A 16039-nucleotide genomic window follows, 5' to 3' on the forward strand; every position below is an offset into this window, starting at 1 on the left:
TATTTTTTACAAAATAATTACCGCAAAAAAAATCGTTTTTTCTAGTTAAAATGTATTGACTTTATCTTTGCCCAAAAAGAAAAGTAAAGTTATTTTCGTAGAAAACCATCTTGCAGATGATTCCATCACTACTTCTCAAAGTTATGCATCACACGACCGTTTCTTTCATATCAAAATATTCTTTAGAAATAGTATGTTCAAAGATACGCCCGGTCTAGTTTCAATTGTTCTATTACGGGATGAAAACATCAAAGACTCGAGTACTTTTTCTGTTAGCATCTTTCTTCCTTTTCCGGAAAATGCCACCTTTCATTTCATCCACATTTTCCATTGTCCTGGCACCATGTCCTGAAGAGAGTGACAATTAGTTTCCCGTTTAGCTTGCCAACCTCCGGTTGACGCCAGGTGGCCTTTTAGCCCAAAGTTCATTTCGAACATTTTTGCCCCGTTCTTCTTCTGTCTCCTGTCTCTCTCTCTCTCCGTCCTCAATCAAAGACTTCAAACGATGAAAGCTGCTGCAGCGATGGAACGCCCACACACCTTAGCTGGGCGGTGGAAAAAGCATCACGTCATGGTGACCTTTTCTGGACCAAAACGGAACGTCATCCGGTCATCATCAATCATCTCCCCTCGGAGTTGGTCACCGAGGCGTTTCTGGTGCTCCCATGACCTCGGGGCCACCAGGTTGGCCAATTTGGCTTCCTCGCATCCAGGTCCGTATCCTTAATTTGTTTACCCTTTTGCTGATCAGGCTCATCATCGTCACTTCCCTGGCTTGGTTGGCCGCCTGTCAATCTAACTTTACAGCGTGATGGACTCACTCATCAGTCGATGGCCTGCAGCTCACTTGAACTATTAAATGCAAATTAATTTCCACCTATTAGATGCAAAATGCGTCACTTTGGCCTCCGGAGGTTGTCCCGTTGCCGCCCCGGGGGGGTTAGGTAAAGGCGTGAACCTAATTCGTATGCTTAAGCATTATTAAATTATCCTAAAATGGGGCGTAAAGAGTACCCAGCCGCCGCCGGCCACTTGCCGCCACTCAATTTGGTATGATGGGGCTACCGAAAGTGGGTTTCCAGCTTGGGTGAGTGGCCCTTAAGCGGAATTGGCTTCCAAATTTTATACAACATTTGAGATTCATACTTTTAAGCAGCATGTTGATTTTTGTTAATGAAAGGATGATGATGATGACCTTAAATGCTAAATTTACCTTGAATTAGAAAATTTTATGATTATGCATGGATTTTGATAATAAACTTTGTTGGTCTGTGCATATTACACTATTTTATACTTCATAATAAAATAATTAAATTACTTTCATTTTAGAAAAAAAATGTCTGAGTGTGATTTTTAAAGAGCAGCCCTCTAGAATTTTGCAAAAAATCTTGATTTTAATTTTTGTATTTTTGTTTTTGTACGAAGCATTGTCCATTAGCCTGTCCCATTTTGAGGTCATGTCGAGGAATTTCAGGTGCTCACTTCTTAAACAGTACACCCAAAACTGGGCAGCACTTGTCCGAGAGAATAATGGCCTCGAGTCGAGAGAATAGTGACACCATGCACGGACACAGAGAACACAGCTCGAGATTGGCGAGAGAATTATTATATCGAGGTTCATTTGCAAAAAAAGTTCATCCATCAAAGCAAAAAACAAAATGTGTCGGCTACGGGCATCGAACCAGAGACCTTTGACATACTTACTCAATGACTTAACTTCCCGGCCACCACAGCTTGGTGAACAAGGAGTGTTCAGATGCCAATGTATGACACTTGTTGGAGATTTATTGTTTCAATTAATGAATGAACTCATTTGTTATGGTGGTGTGAGTTGGTAGAATTATTCTCTCGATTTTGGCGCTGAGCCCTCAATAAATCTTGAGGGAACGATTCTCTCGACTCGGAATTTTGGGTGTAGATTGTGATGTTAGGAACAATGTTTTCTTAGACAAGAAAAAATAATAAAATACTTTCTCGCACCCCCTAGTCGATTTACTGAAAAAAGTCCCTTTTTTGAACAAATTTTCTAAAATCGCTTGGAATCAATACAAAAACTGTTTCGATCAGGTGTGTATTATCTTCTAACGATAGGTTTTTGTCCATAGATTACGATGCACTATCAATATTGGATCAACACTTAATTTTTTGGACTCTCCCAGGCGGATTTTTGTCGAAAAAATCGCATTTTTACGAAACTTTTTTCAGAAATGCTCATTTAATTTAGAGTAGCCTATTTTTCCTAGTAAAACCAATACATGCAGCATGACGAACTTTTTCCCCTCTGAGAAAATGCAATTTCGACACTCCAGAGCCGAGATATTGGAGTTTTAGTGAGAAAAAAAGTGCCAATTTTCAAAATTTCGCAGAATTCAGAAGCAAGGCCTACTAATTACACGATGTTGCAAGCATGTGTCGCAAAGGTCAGGATATGCTTTCTTTTAGTAATTTTGGCCGCTGAATCCGAATCTTAAATCAAATTTCGTGTAAACAGTGATGTTTTAGAGCTACACCCTTTTGGAATATTGTTTGTGTGTTTAAATCGCTGCAATTTAAATTGCTTGCAAGTTCGGTCATACTTTTCTCGGTTTTCGTTCCACTTTGATTGATTATTTACTCACATAGCTGTTTAATGTTTTTTACGTTTTGATTATCTTAAGCAATTCGAAAAATCGCATATTGTTATTTGGCGGGGGCTTAGGGACTATCCATAAACCACGTGGACACTTTGTTTTTTTAAATTTCAGACCCCCCCCCCCATTTTAATATAACAAATCTTTTTGATATGGAGCGTGGACAATCGCTGAACCCCCCCTCCCCCACTCTAAAAGTGTCCACGTGATTTATGAACTTTATATACTACAGTTTATATTGATATATTGATTAATAAATAGAGAAAACTAAAAATTCTGAAGCTTCTTTGATGGTTGTTACATTTTTTTTATAGAAAATGTTCGGAAATGTCTTCTAGAACTTATTTTAATGCAATTTTCCAAAGAAGTTTTCCAAATGCAGCTACTTTTCCTAAAATTTTATCTGGTATTCTTTTTTTTTAAATCCATATTAGCTTAAGACCCCGCCAAATAAAAATATGCGATTTCCGAATTGCTAAACACATTGTTAAAATATAATCAGAACGTTGTTCTATGAGTGGTATTTAAAAACGTGGGTATTATAGAACACCTAGATGTTTGGGTATCTAAAGATCGGAAATTTTATATCCTTTCCGATGCCACATAGGTTGACTTGTAAATTGTGGACCGGTTCGGATGCCGGCGGATTTTCCGACGACGTAATTCCGGGTTGGTACGAAATTCCAACGAAAAATCTATTCTATCGATACAAAGACGACCCCCAAAACGGTGTTATACCCACTCCAAAATGTTTATTTAGCAATTCTATGGTAATATATTGACATTTAGTTAAATTAAAAGTTTGCAAAATTAAGTTAAGATAAGTTTTATATATAATTTCAAGAGTTATATAAACTTTCGTACTAAGTAATTGGTAAACTTTATATTCAATCCAAATTATTTTTTTAATCGGTCAAGGATTCCTATTTGGAGTTGGGAGACTGGATTTATGGTGATTTGTCAACAAATAACTTTATTTATGATAGTTTTTCGAAAGGTGTACAAACGTTTTTTGCACCTTTTTTTGATTTTTGTAATAGTATTTGTTATATAACTTTTTATAGAAATAGTTTGGCATGAGTTTCTGAACAAAACGTAGTACTAGGTTTCTATCAACATTAAATTGTTTAGATGTTTCATCACAATATGTACGTAGTGCCCAAGGGGTGTAAATACTTTTTTTACATACTGTAGGTGGCGATTTTACTGTTTCTTGTAAAAATATGAAAATCGTTATTTATTAATGATTGTCAATCAGGATGTCATTGATTGATGCAATCAGATTTGTTTCAGAACTAATATTCCTTCAGTGCCTTCTTGAATTATGGACGCCTTAACCTTAAATGGTTAGTTTTTCTTAAATTTTCTCCACATATTTAGTATTGATCCATTTTTTTAAAGATTTAAAAAAAAATCAGCTATCAAAACTTTACTGAACAATATTTTTAATTGATGTTGTTTATCTTATTTTGACTTTCTGAGCGGTTCCATGTTATAAATATTAATAAACCGAAAAAAGCATGATCACGATCATGAATTTTTCCTGTTTTTTTTTTTTTTGAAGATTGTTCTGGAAGTCTAGGGAGGCTGTTGTGTTACATATTGAAATTACTTATTTTAAACTTCGTCATAGATATCTTCCAGAGTAGTTCTCTACGTTTTCGCAAATCTACTTTTTTTTGTATTTTTCGATTTAGATAAAATTTTGTCCATGTATTCCTTATGTCAAAATAAGCCATTTTGCGAAAGCTTTGAAATCATAGGTTCGATTCCATGTGTATAAAATGAAACTTGCTGTTCTTTTAAATAAAAATTATTTCGAAAATCAAAAATCAAGTTCAAAATTTTAAAAGGTCAAATAAAGTCGTTTTTGGCCTTTCCAAAAAGTTATTCTTGATTATGAAAAATCGAAATAATTTTTATAAAAATTAGCAATATATTCTATTAAAGTTCAATTCTTTGATTGAAAATCAGATCTATAGTTTCCGAGGCAAAGTGAGTTGACAGTTGACAGCTCATTAGATGACACTGAGAAAAACTCTTTTTCACAAATTTAAACTTCAAGAAGCTGTATTTCAGCAACCAGCAATCCGATCAACGAAGTCAAAAAGAAAAAATGTAGAAAATGTTATTAATCTTTCTTAATTTTTTTTAACAGGAATGCTTTTCTTTCATGAAATATTTTTGAATTGCAAAACATTAACATTACCATTAATTTTCAGTTGTTAATTAGATTTTCAACGTTTATTTTTTTGAAATTGCCGTTTTTGAAAATATCAAATAATTTCAAAAATTCAAAAATTCATATCTTGGGAATTCAACTTTTGATGCTAAAACGTCATGTATAAAAATCGGATTTTTTCGGTTTTTTTTTTTTGCTGAAGAAAACAAATCGGTCAGAATCAGTCAAAATCCTATCTCCAGTTACAGGTTTTCGAGTTTTCACAGGCACATTTTGTATGACCAGCTCCATACAAAATTGTATGGAGTCTTGCATGGAAAAATAATGATGCAAAATGGCTTATTTTAACTTAGGGAATGCATAGATAAAGTTTCATCAAAATAAAAATAAAAATCTCGAAAAAAATTGCTAAATTCTTTGCTCAGTTATTTAAAAACTGAAAATAAGCATTATCGAAGATTTATGAATTATGGATGACAATTGAATGTTTGAAGCCCTTTTCTCAAAGATAACGATTGAAAAAGTTTAGAAATCTAAATTCCTAAACCTTCATGAAGATTTACTTTTTATTTCTCCATATTACCTATTTTGAAAAATAATGTTTATGGGAGTATGGGAAAATGTGACCTGCAAATCTGAAAAAATAAGACAAAAGTTCTTGGAGGGTTTTAATAAAAAATATTTTTTTTTCACAAATTTTACCCCTTTAAAGCCTGCCATTCCGCTCGAATACTCGGCGTTGTAACAAGGACTCTTTTACGGGGAACAGTTCACGCTGGATGAGCTCAGCGACACCCTACCATGCACCAGTCGCACAGCCGGTTCTATGGCCATGTAGCGATCGATTCCTACAAGTGGGCAATGAACACGTTCTGCGCTACTCTCGGTGGAGTACCTACTCTTGGAACCATCCGGCTGAGGTTCATGCTGGCGTTAAATATGCCAACAATCTGCTCTGCCGGAAAAGTGCCACCCAACCAGGCGTTTCAGGCTGAGGTGCAGCACCTCAGCTCTATGGCGTATGAATATTAATTCGTTTAACAGTCAAGTTACTAAGCCCCATTTCAGCGTTACATGGATTTTCAACAAGCTGTAACTTGGTGAAAACTACATGAAATATCAACTTAATGTATACCATTGGATTCGAAAATTAATCAACTTTAATTTAAAAATATTTAATATGGTGGTTTAGGGGGGCGGGTCCCCGGGGGGAGGGGCCAAAGGAAAAAAAACAGCGTTACATGGAATTCAAGGGCTCAGAGCACATCGTAAAATAACCCAAAATACCAACTTATATAGGTTTTTGGAAAGGGGAGAACCTCTACTTTAAGGGAAAAATATTTAAAACATGTTAAAAATATTTAAACAATTTAAAAAAAATAGTTATCGTAACTATTTTTACAAAAGTAATATTCATTTGAACTATAAAGCCAAATTTTGAAGAAATATGGTCATGCGACATATCAAAATTCATGAAATTATTCCAGGAATCGATATATGAGCAATTCAACCTGATTCGGTTGAACCGGTAAAATTACCGGTACCGGTTGAACCGATTCCGGGGTTGTATCACTAACCATATCATGCGACGTGTCAAAACTCTTCAAATTAGCTCAACAATCTTTTCGTGATAAATTTGAACCGATTCAGTTGAACCGGTTCAAATAACCGGTACCGGTTTGAACCGATTCAGTGTTTTTACTGCAAATCATGCCATGCGACGTGTCAAAACTCTTCAAATAATCTCAACAATCTTTTCGTGATAAATTTGAACCGATTCAGTTGAACCGGTTCAAATAACCGGTACCGTTTGCACCGATTCCTTGTTTTTACAGCAAACCATGTAGTGCGACGTGTCAACAATTTTCAAATAACCTCAACAATCTATTGGTAATGAATATGAACCGATTCAATTGAACCGGTTCAAACAACCGTTACCGTTTATACCGATACCACGTGTTAAACATTTTCAAATAATCTCAACAATATATTGGTAATGAAATTGAACCAATATGGTTGAACCAGATCAAATTACCGGTACCGGTTAGGACCAATTTTATGTTTTATAGCAATCCAAGTAATGCGACCTGTTTTCGTGAATAATTTGAACCGATTTTGTTGTACTGTTTCAAAAATCTGGTAACGATTCGCACATATTCCATGATTTTACTGCAATGATATGGTCATGCGACGTTTCACATAAGGCTACTGCAAATATTTTTCAAAGTTTTGTCACTCCCATCCCTTCGAAATCTACTCGAAATATCAGGGGGCAAAAGACATTTCAAAAAACTTGTAAATTTCGATAGAAATTTATGTGCAATCAGCTGAAATCAATTTAAAATGCATTCCTTTGCGTTTAAAATCATTTTTAGTATGTGCTGGTTTATAAAAAAAATATTTTCGATGTAAACCTTTTTGCAATGATTGTCGTATTTCAAATTATTTCCTTTTGACTTGAACAGTCCAACGTACAAAAATAACAACCGTTTCCTACCATAAATTGATAAATTGATAAGGCTGGTACAAATATTTTTAAAAGTTTTTTGATAAATTGATAAATTGATAAATTGATAAATTGATAAATTGATAAATTGATAAATTGATAAATTGATAAATTGATAAATTGATAAATTGATAAATTTATAAATTGATAAATTGATAAATTGATAAATTGATAAATTGATAAATTGATAAATTGATAAATTGATAAATTGATAAATTGATAAATTGATAAATTGATAAATTGATAAATTGATAAATTGATAAATTGATAAATTGATAAATTGATAAATTGATAAATTGATAAATTGATAAATTGATAAATTGATAAATTGATAAATTGATAAATTGATAAATTGATAAATTGATAAATTGATAAATTGATAAATTGATAAATTGATAAATTGATAAATTGATAAATTGATAAATTGATAAATTGATAAATTGATAAATTGATAAAAAACATTTGGTTATTCATGACGGGATATTTTTTAATTCAATTTTGTTTCAAAAATTGCAAAGCGCTGTTTATAATTTTCTAATTTTCCAAAATCAAATGTTAACTGCAATACAGTCAAGACACGATTATCCGATTATGTCTAAGGTTTGTATGGGACTTCGAATAATCGAATAACGAACAATTTGTTTTCCTTTTTTTATTTCCATACGAACGAAGTTGACTTTATAGCTGTCGGCCACCATTGCTAGTACCAACCACTAGTGTCTTCCTTTTTATCTACAAGGACTGCGCCGCCCTGGGCTCCTAAGTGTACGAGAGTATGGCACGGAGCGACGGCGCCGAATACCCGTATTTACACAAAGAATTTTTAGAGCGCCCGCCGCGGGATTCGAACCAGCAACCTCTGGATTATGAGTCCAGTGCGTGGTGCGATTGATCCTTACGGGCGGGACAATTTCCATACTGTTAACATCAATTTCGAGTTCCTTGACCCCATTGTGAAAATTTGAATGGTTGATTGACTATTAAATAAAAAAAAGCATTTTTTAAAATATTTTATAGCCGCCAAAATGGCCGTCATCTTGGACTAAAAAATTCTAAAAAGATTCCTAAGCTCGACAATTGAAAATAAGACAAAGATTTTTTTTTCGATTCGATTATTCAAAGCGAAATTTTGCCAGGCCTTCGGATATCCGAGTCTGGACTGTACATTGAATTATGCCAATTATAATTATTTTATCATTTTATCAATTTATCAATTTATCAATTTATCAATTTATCAATTTATCAATTTATCAATTTATCAATTTATCAATTTATCAATTTATCAATTTATCAATTTATCAATTTATCAATTTATCAATTTATCAATTTATCAATTTATCAATTTATCAATTTATCAATTTATCAATTTATCAATTTATCAATTAATCAATTTATCAATTTTTTAATTTATCAATTTATCAATTTATCAATTTATCAATTTATCAATTTATCAATTGATCAATTTATCAATTTATCAATTTATCAATTTATCAATTTATCAATTTATCAATTTATCAATTTATCAATTTATCAATTTATCAATTTATCAATTTATCAATTTATCAATTTATCAATTTATCAATTTATCAATTTATCAATTTATGAATTTATGCATTTATGAATTTATGAATTTATGAATTTATGGATTTATGAATTTATGAATTTATGAATTTATGAATTTATGAATTTATGAATTTATGAATTTATGAATTTATGAATTTATGAATTTATGAATTTATGAATTTATGAATTTATGAATTTATGAATTTATGAATTTATGAATTTATGAATTTATGAATTTATGAATTTATGAATTTATGAATTTATGAATTTATGAATTTATGAATTTATGAATTTATGAATTTATGAATTTATGAATTTATGAATTTATGAATTTATGAATTTATGAATTTATGAATTTATGAAGTTATGAATTTATGAATTTATGAATTTATGAATTTATGAATTTATGAATTTATGAAGTTATGAATTTATGAATTTATGAATTTATGAATTTATGAATTTATGAATTTATGAATTTATGAATTTATGAATTTATGAATTTATGAATTTATGAATTTATGAATTTATGAATTTATGAATTTATGAATTTATGAATTTATGAATTTATGAATTTATGAATTTATGAATTTATGAATTTATGAAGTTATGAATTTATGAATTTATGAATTTATGAATTTATGAATTTATGAATTTATGAAGTTATGAATTTATGAATTTATGAATTTATGAATTTATGAATTCATGAATTTATGAATTTATGAATTTATGAATTTATGAATTTATGAATTTATGAATTTATGAATTTATGAATTTATGAATTTATGAATTTATGAATTTATGAATTTATGAATTTATGAATTTATGAATTTATGAATTTATGAATTTATGAATGTATGAATTTATGAATTTATGAATTTATGAATTTATGAATTTATGAATTTATGAATTTATGAATTTATGAATTTATGGTAGGAAACGGTTGTCATTTTTGTACGTTGGACTGAAAAGTCAAAAGGAAATAATTTGAAATACGACAGTCATTGAAATTTTGAAATTTCTTCTGCCCCCTGATATTTCGAGTCATTTTCCTTTTGCGAAACGTCGCATGACCATGTCATTGCAGTAAAATCATGGAATATGTGCAAATCGTTACCTGTTTTTGAACAATTACAACAAAATCGGTTCAAATGATTCACGAAAACAGGTCGCATTACTTGGTTTGCTATAAAACATGAAATTGGTTCTAACTGGTACCGGTTATTTGATCTGGTTCAACCATATTGGTTCAATTTCATTACCAATATATTGTTGAGATTATTTGAAAATGTTTAACGCGTGGTATCGGTATAAACGGTAACGGTTGTTTGAACCGGTTCAATTGAATCGGTTCATATTCATTACCAATAGATTGTTGAGGTTATTTGAAAATTGTTGACACGTCGCACTACATGGTTTTCTGTAAAAACAAGGAATCGGTGCAAACGGTACCGGTTATTTGAACCGGTTCAACTGAATTGGTTCAAAATTATCACGAATAGTTTGTTGAGATTATATGAAGAATTTTTACACGTCGCATTGCATGATTTGCAATAATAACCCTGAATCGGTTCAAACCGGTTCCGGTTATTTGAACCGGTTCAACTGAATCGGTTAAAATTTATCACGAAAAGATTGTTGAGCTAATTTGAAGAGTTTTGACACGTCGCATGACATGGTTAGTGATACAACCCCGGAATCGGTTCAACCGGTACCGGTAATTTTACCGGTTCAACCGAATCAGGTTGAATGGCTCATATATCGATTCCTGGAATAATTTCATGAATTTTGATATGTCGCATGACCATATTTCTTCAAAATTTGGCTTTATAGTTCAAATGAATATTACTTTTGTAAAAATAGTTACGATAACTATTTTTTTTAAATTGTTTAAATGTTTTTCACATGTTTTAAATATTTTTCCCTTAAAGTAGAGGTTCTCCCCTTTCAAAAACCTATATAAGTTGGTATTTTGGGTTATTTTACGATGTGCTCTGAGCCCTTGAATTCCATGTAACGCTGTTTTTTTTCCTTTGGCCCCTCCCCCCGGGGACCCGCCCCCCTAAACCACCATATTAAATATTTTTATATTAAAGTTGATTAATTTTCGAATCCAATGGTATATATGAAGTTGATATTTCATGTAGTTTTCACCAAGTTACAGCTTTTTGAAAATCCATGTAACGCTAAAACGGGGCTTAGTAGTCTACGGGTACTTTTCTGGCATAGTTGCCGGAGTGTTTTCTCTTAATATCAGTGGTGGTGCCCTTAGGTGGCGAGAGAGGTGTTCAGATTTGCACTTGGAAAAATGGGGTGAAATTATTTCGAAGTCAATATTCGCGAAAAGTTTACACGATAATACTGCTGTTTTGCTTTGAGCAAATTTGTGAAGCACTTTCTTTGAAAACAACTTTGTTACGGTGTAAACCTAATCCCATGGACCGAGCAAAGTCTTCCCCAAGGACTCATTGCAAGTGCCACTGAGTTCTCTTGCTTGGGTTAATACCGTCGCTGGGAAGCCATTCCATTTGAGATCTGGATCGAAAAACTCCAGCGATGGGACACTGCACCTCATTTAAATTTTAAACTTTCCACACTTTGTGGCCGTAGTGATTCGCAGTCACATTTGCCGTTGACTTTGCGCGGATATTACGGAGCAGCCAGGTATGTGTGTTCCGGGAAATGCCATTATTGTGCAAATTTGCGTCCGCCGAGCGGTTCTTCGAGGACAAGGACTTCAAAAAGGCTCGGCGCCGCATAACGGCCCATCTCGTCGTGACATCCGGGAAGGCACCCTGGAGATGGAATTAATAAATATAAGACCATCGTCGGCGTCATAGTTCAACGGACACGGAATGGGTCACAGGGCGAGCGCACTAAAACAAGACGGAGGGTACATAAATTTGCATCTAGTTAGCAAGACGTCGTGACGGTGGGTGGGTTTGGGGATTTTTCCAAAAAATATTACACGGAGTCGGATTTTACTGATTGTAGTAACTTGATGAAGAACGTTTACAATCCCACTTTCAGCGCACCGCGCTGATGACGAGAGGATTGGCAAATTTGGTCCGTTTTTTTTGTTCGAGATCCCACTCAGCTATTGAAGGGCGTTCATTTGTTGGTCACGGTATTTTCGAGTTACAACGGGGTGCACGGGCTGAGTAGGTAGGTAGTAGGTCAAAGGTTTCGCGCCACCACCAAAACAAATAGCCTTCTGGCTGGTTGCCAGGACTGCCAAAGTGCCATTCAGGATGTTGCATAGTAACGTGGGTATTTGAAGCAGCGAATTTTCGGACGTTAAAAATTTATTGCTCGAATAAGCTCGGATTGTTGGGATGGTGAATTTGGCGTTTTTTGTTTTTGGGGAAAAATGCGAGGGTACAGTGAGTTATTGCGCGTCGTTAAAAATGGTTATGAATTTCAATGGTCTTATCAGTAGGCGAGCAGCGATTACGGATCTCGCACCGCTGGAGTAATCTATGGACTTAACTCGAACAACAATTAAACAACAATTAGTAGAGTTGTGCCCTGTGAAAAAACTTTAAACGTCAGCTGAATATCCTGAAGCTAATTATCACCGCCAGACAGGCACGCGATGAAAGTGTTAAAAGGACTTAAATATTTAACTATCCCTTCCTCATCGTAACTTCTTTCCGGCGATTCAATCAGGTGCAAAAGATGGATTTTTCTCTATCCCAGCAGTTGCTTTTAAACCGGCTCATTAATGATTAATGGCTATTGCTTTCGAAGCTGAGTGCTTTTTTCTAGCGCGGATTGTACTCCTCGTGAGTAATTCAGTGTTTCGTTGATGCATTGTTGGAATTGCTTGCGCTAGAAGCATCCCACCGACGGTATCAAAGACGGAGATAATTAGTTTTATTGTGATTCAATTATAGCACACAGATATCTTCCCAACACTGCTACTATCAACCAGAGCGTCACCCGGAGAGCGATACCAGACGATTCTGCAATCACGAGCGATTCGTACGGGCCGAGCGTTAGCCGGGTTGGATTCACCGGCTGTCCGACCTTGAAGCGGGACTCGGTGCCGGTCAATTTGATTGCGGTTTGGTTGGTGACCTGGAACAGGTCGAGCAAATCGACGGTTGTCTCTTCATTAGCCAGATTGACCACAGTGATGTGGTACGAGTCTGGCTGGTCTTTGATGTAGCGAACAAAACCGAACACGTTCTCCGACAGTGCGCGAGATGTGAACAGTCCGTGGGAGTAGACATCATTCTTGCGCAGCTTTACCGCATCTACGTAGAACTTGTAAGTACTGTAGTCGGCTTCCTTTTGCTTGAGCAGGTTAGTTTGCCGGAAGTATGGATGTACGGGCAGCCACGGTCTTTCAGCTTTCGAGAATCCTGCATTGTACGTATCATCCCACTGAAACGGAGTCCGCTGTGGATCTCGCGACTTCCACTGATACTCCTCCAGACCTACGTTACATCCCTGAGGATCGCGGCTGTCCTCGTAACTTATATCCCGATAGTCGACCATTCCAATCTCTTCCCCGTTGTAGGTCACCGCCACGCCCGGCAGTGTCAGCAGCATCAGCAGCATTCCGTCAATACGTTCCACCCCGTATCGACTTCCTACGCGGGGTTGATCGTGGTTTCCAAGCTACGATTCAAGCAAGTCAGTACTTGTTGGTGTTGCTTCACGCGTAGCAATACTTACAACCCAATTTGTAACCTTTCCACGCGGCATGTTCTCCAAGAATCGGTCGATGACGTACTTGAAATCGCGGGCCTTCGATTGCGCGTTGAGTTCCGTAATCATGGCAAAGTTGAAGGGGAAATGCGCTCTCTGCTCGACTCCGTCGTCGGATTCATAGAAGCGCATGATCATGTCCATGCTGGTGTAAGCTTCCGTCATCATGATTCTGCAATGCAAGAACCGATGAGATACCTAAACTGAATTTTTCCCGAAACGTACCCACATCGTCTCCCGGTCATGTTCCTTTGCATAATCGTCAATCACCCGTCTCCAGTGACCAATTACGTCGTAAGTCTCGAGCTAAAAAAATAATCACGTCAATACATCAGCACAAATATCAACTCTTCACAACCCACCAAGCTGTTTGTGTACATGAGGTTGGTGTACCCGTAGCGGAGCGGATCGGACGGGTCCACCACCGGTTCGTCGCGGAACTCGGCGTCCTCGAACATGTGGTTGACGGCGTCAACGCGAAACCCGGACGCGCCCTTCCCCATCCAGAAGCGCAATATCTCGTCAAACTCGGCGATCACCGCTTCGTTGCGGTAGTTCAAGTCCGGCTGACCCACCTCAAACTGGTGCAGGTAGTACTCCTTCCGGATGTCGCTCCACTCCCAAGCCGAGCCGTAGAAGACGGAGTTCTGGAAAAATCATGGTTTGTTCAAAAGTCGGCAGCAGTCACGAAATCCAACCCTTACCCAATTGTTCGGCACATCGGGCTTAATTTGCCCGGGAACGGACCGTCCCGGGTGCCACACGTAGTAATCCTTGTACGGCTTCACGCCCAGCTCCGACTGCTTGAACCACCAGTGCTCGATGCTGGAGTGGTTCGGCACAAAGTCCAGCACGATCCGGATGCCCAGCTTGCGCGCCTCCGCAAACAGTTCCTCCATGTCGGCGTTGGTCCCAAACAGGGCGTCAATCTCCAGAAAGTCACTCACGTCGTACCCAAAGTCCCGCTGGGGTGACTTGAACACCGGGCTGAGCCAGGTCGCGTCGATGCCGGTGTCCTTGAGGTACTGCAGTTTGGCCGTCACTCCCCGGATGTCGCCGATTCCGTCCCCGTTGGTGTCGTAGAACGACCGCGGGTAGATCTGGTAAAACAGAGCCGTTTCCCACCAGTCTTTGGGTGGCACATCTTGGCCAAATCCGCAAGATGTCACTATTGAGAGCACGATGGCTGCCGCACGGAACGTCTTGCCGCTCGACATGGTGGGGAACCGGTTGGTCGGAGCGCACTGATAATGTGAGGTACTTTATTGAATCGTTTTATAAGACGGGTTGTTATTGGTAATCTTCTGCTATCATTCTTCGTCTCGCGGGAGCAAACGGTATCTTTGAATGCGAAGCTGAGATAAGGCTGTATTGAAGGGAGGGTTGAATTCTTTTCACAGTAGTACACAGCAAATAAAGTGGCAATCCAGCTGCGTGTAAAAGGCCTGGGTGTAAAATAAATTTTGCATTATTTTATGAAATTCTGTGTAATATTACACCCTAAAATACGTAGCCAATCAGTATGGGAAACCTACTTGACCGAAATGTCATGCTCACATATACGTTTATCCTTTCCATTTTTCATCGGTCTGATGGTCGAGCGGGCTAAGGCGCCAGTCCTAACCGTAGGTGCTTGGTTTAGTCCCGTCGGTTGCAACTTTTTTTTTGTGTTTACAAAAATTGTACATGCAGCGTGTAATATTAAGTGTCTTTTTTGACGAAGGTGATGAGCATGCTTTTGCATGCAATTTTACCATCGGATTTTTTGCTGTATATTAAATAGTCCAACCAGATTCGGTTGTTTGTTTAATATGATTTGAATGCTACCCATGGTCATTATTTCTTTCAATTTATTTTCAATTTGCCAGCTCTTCTGAATCTGCTTCCCGACCGTTACGAGGAAGCCAGAAATAACGTTAATTTTATCTCAGCCAATTAATTAGTTCCCATTTCACCGGCAGCGACTGCCACAGAAATAATAATAATTATCACCATAAACATAACCGAACCTTCGCGTGTCCGCTCTCAGCAAAAAAAAAAAAATAATAAATAAATTTTATTCCCGGGATCCCTCTACTTCTGGTCCGGACAAATGACGCCTTCCTGTTTTAGAAGCAGTGCTCGCAGCCTCCAGTCCAGCGAGGGTCGTCTCATATAATAATGTTATTTCGCGTAAAAACAACGCGCGCCAAAGACCATTCCGCCGTCAGGAAAACAAGCCCAGCGCCCGCCAAAGTGGGTGGTGGGAGTTCGTTTTGGAGGGATAAAAAAATGGGAAAAAATATAAATAATAACATCTCTCTCTCTCTATCTTTCCTTTTCTCCGTACGGATTGGAATGCAAAAAAAGGGGGTGGTTTGTGTGGGGCGTCAAGTGCTGGAAAAAGTAACGCGCGAACCTTGGTGGTGGCGCAGAAAAAGTAAGCCGCCCGGTACTACCGCAGGT

General features: G+C 36.6%; 1 protein-coding gene across 1 annotated transcript; it reads right to left on the bottom strand.

Moving 5' to 3' along the window:
• Positions 1–12732: 12732 nt before the first annotated feature.
• Positions 12733–14854, bottom strand: LOC120419082 (maltase 1-like). Its single transcript, XM_039581666.2, has 5 exons — positions 14299–14854; positions 13957–14241; positions 13824–13900; positions 13562–13766; positions 12733–13504 (listed from the first exon to the last, which is right to left on the bottom strand). Exons 1-5 carry the CDS (start codon positions 14809–14811, stop codon positions 12755–12757), a joined length of 1830 nt encoding a protein of 609 aa, XP_039437600.1. The 5' UTR covers positions 14812–14854; the 3' UTR covers positions 12733–12754.
• Between the last annotated feature and the right edge of the window lie 1185 nt (positions 14855–16039).

The sequence above is a fragment of the Culex pipiens genome, chromosome 3 (genome assembly GCF_016801865.2).
Source record: "Culex pipiens pallens isolate TS chromosome 3, TS_CPP_V2, whole genome shotgun sequence".
Taxonomy (NCBI): Eukaryota; Metazoa; Arthropoda; class Insecta; order Diptera; family Culicidae; genus Culex; species Culex pipiens.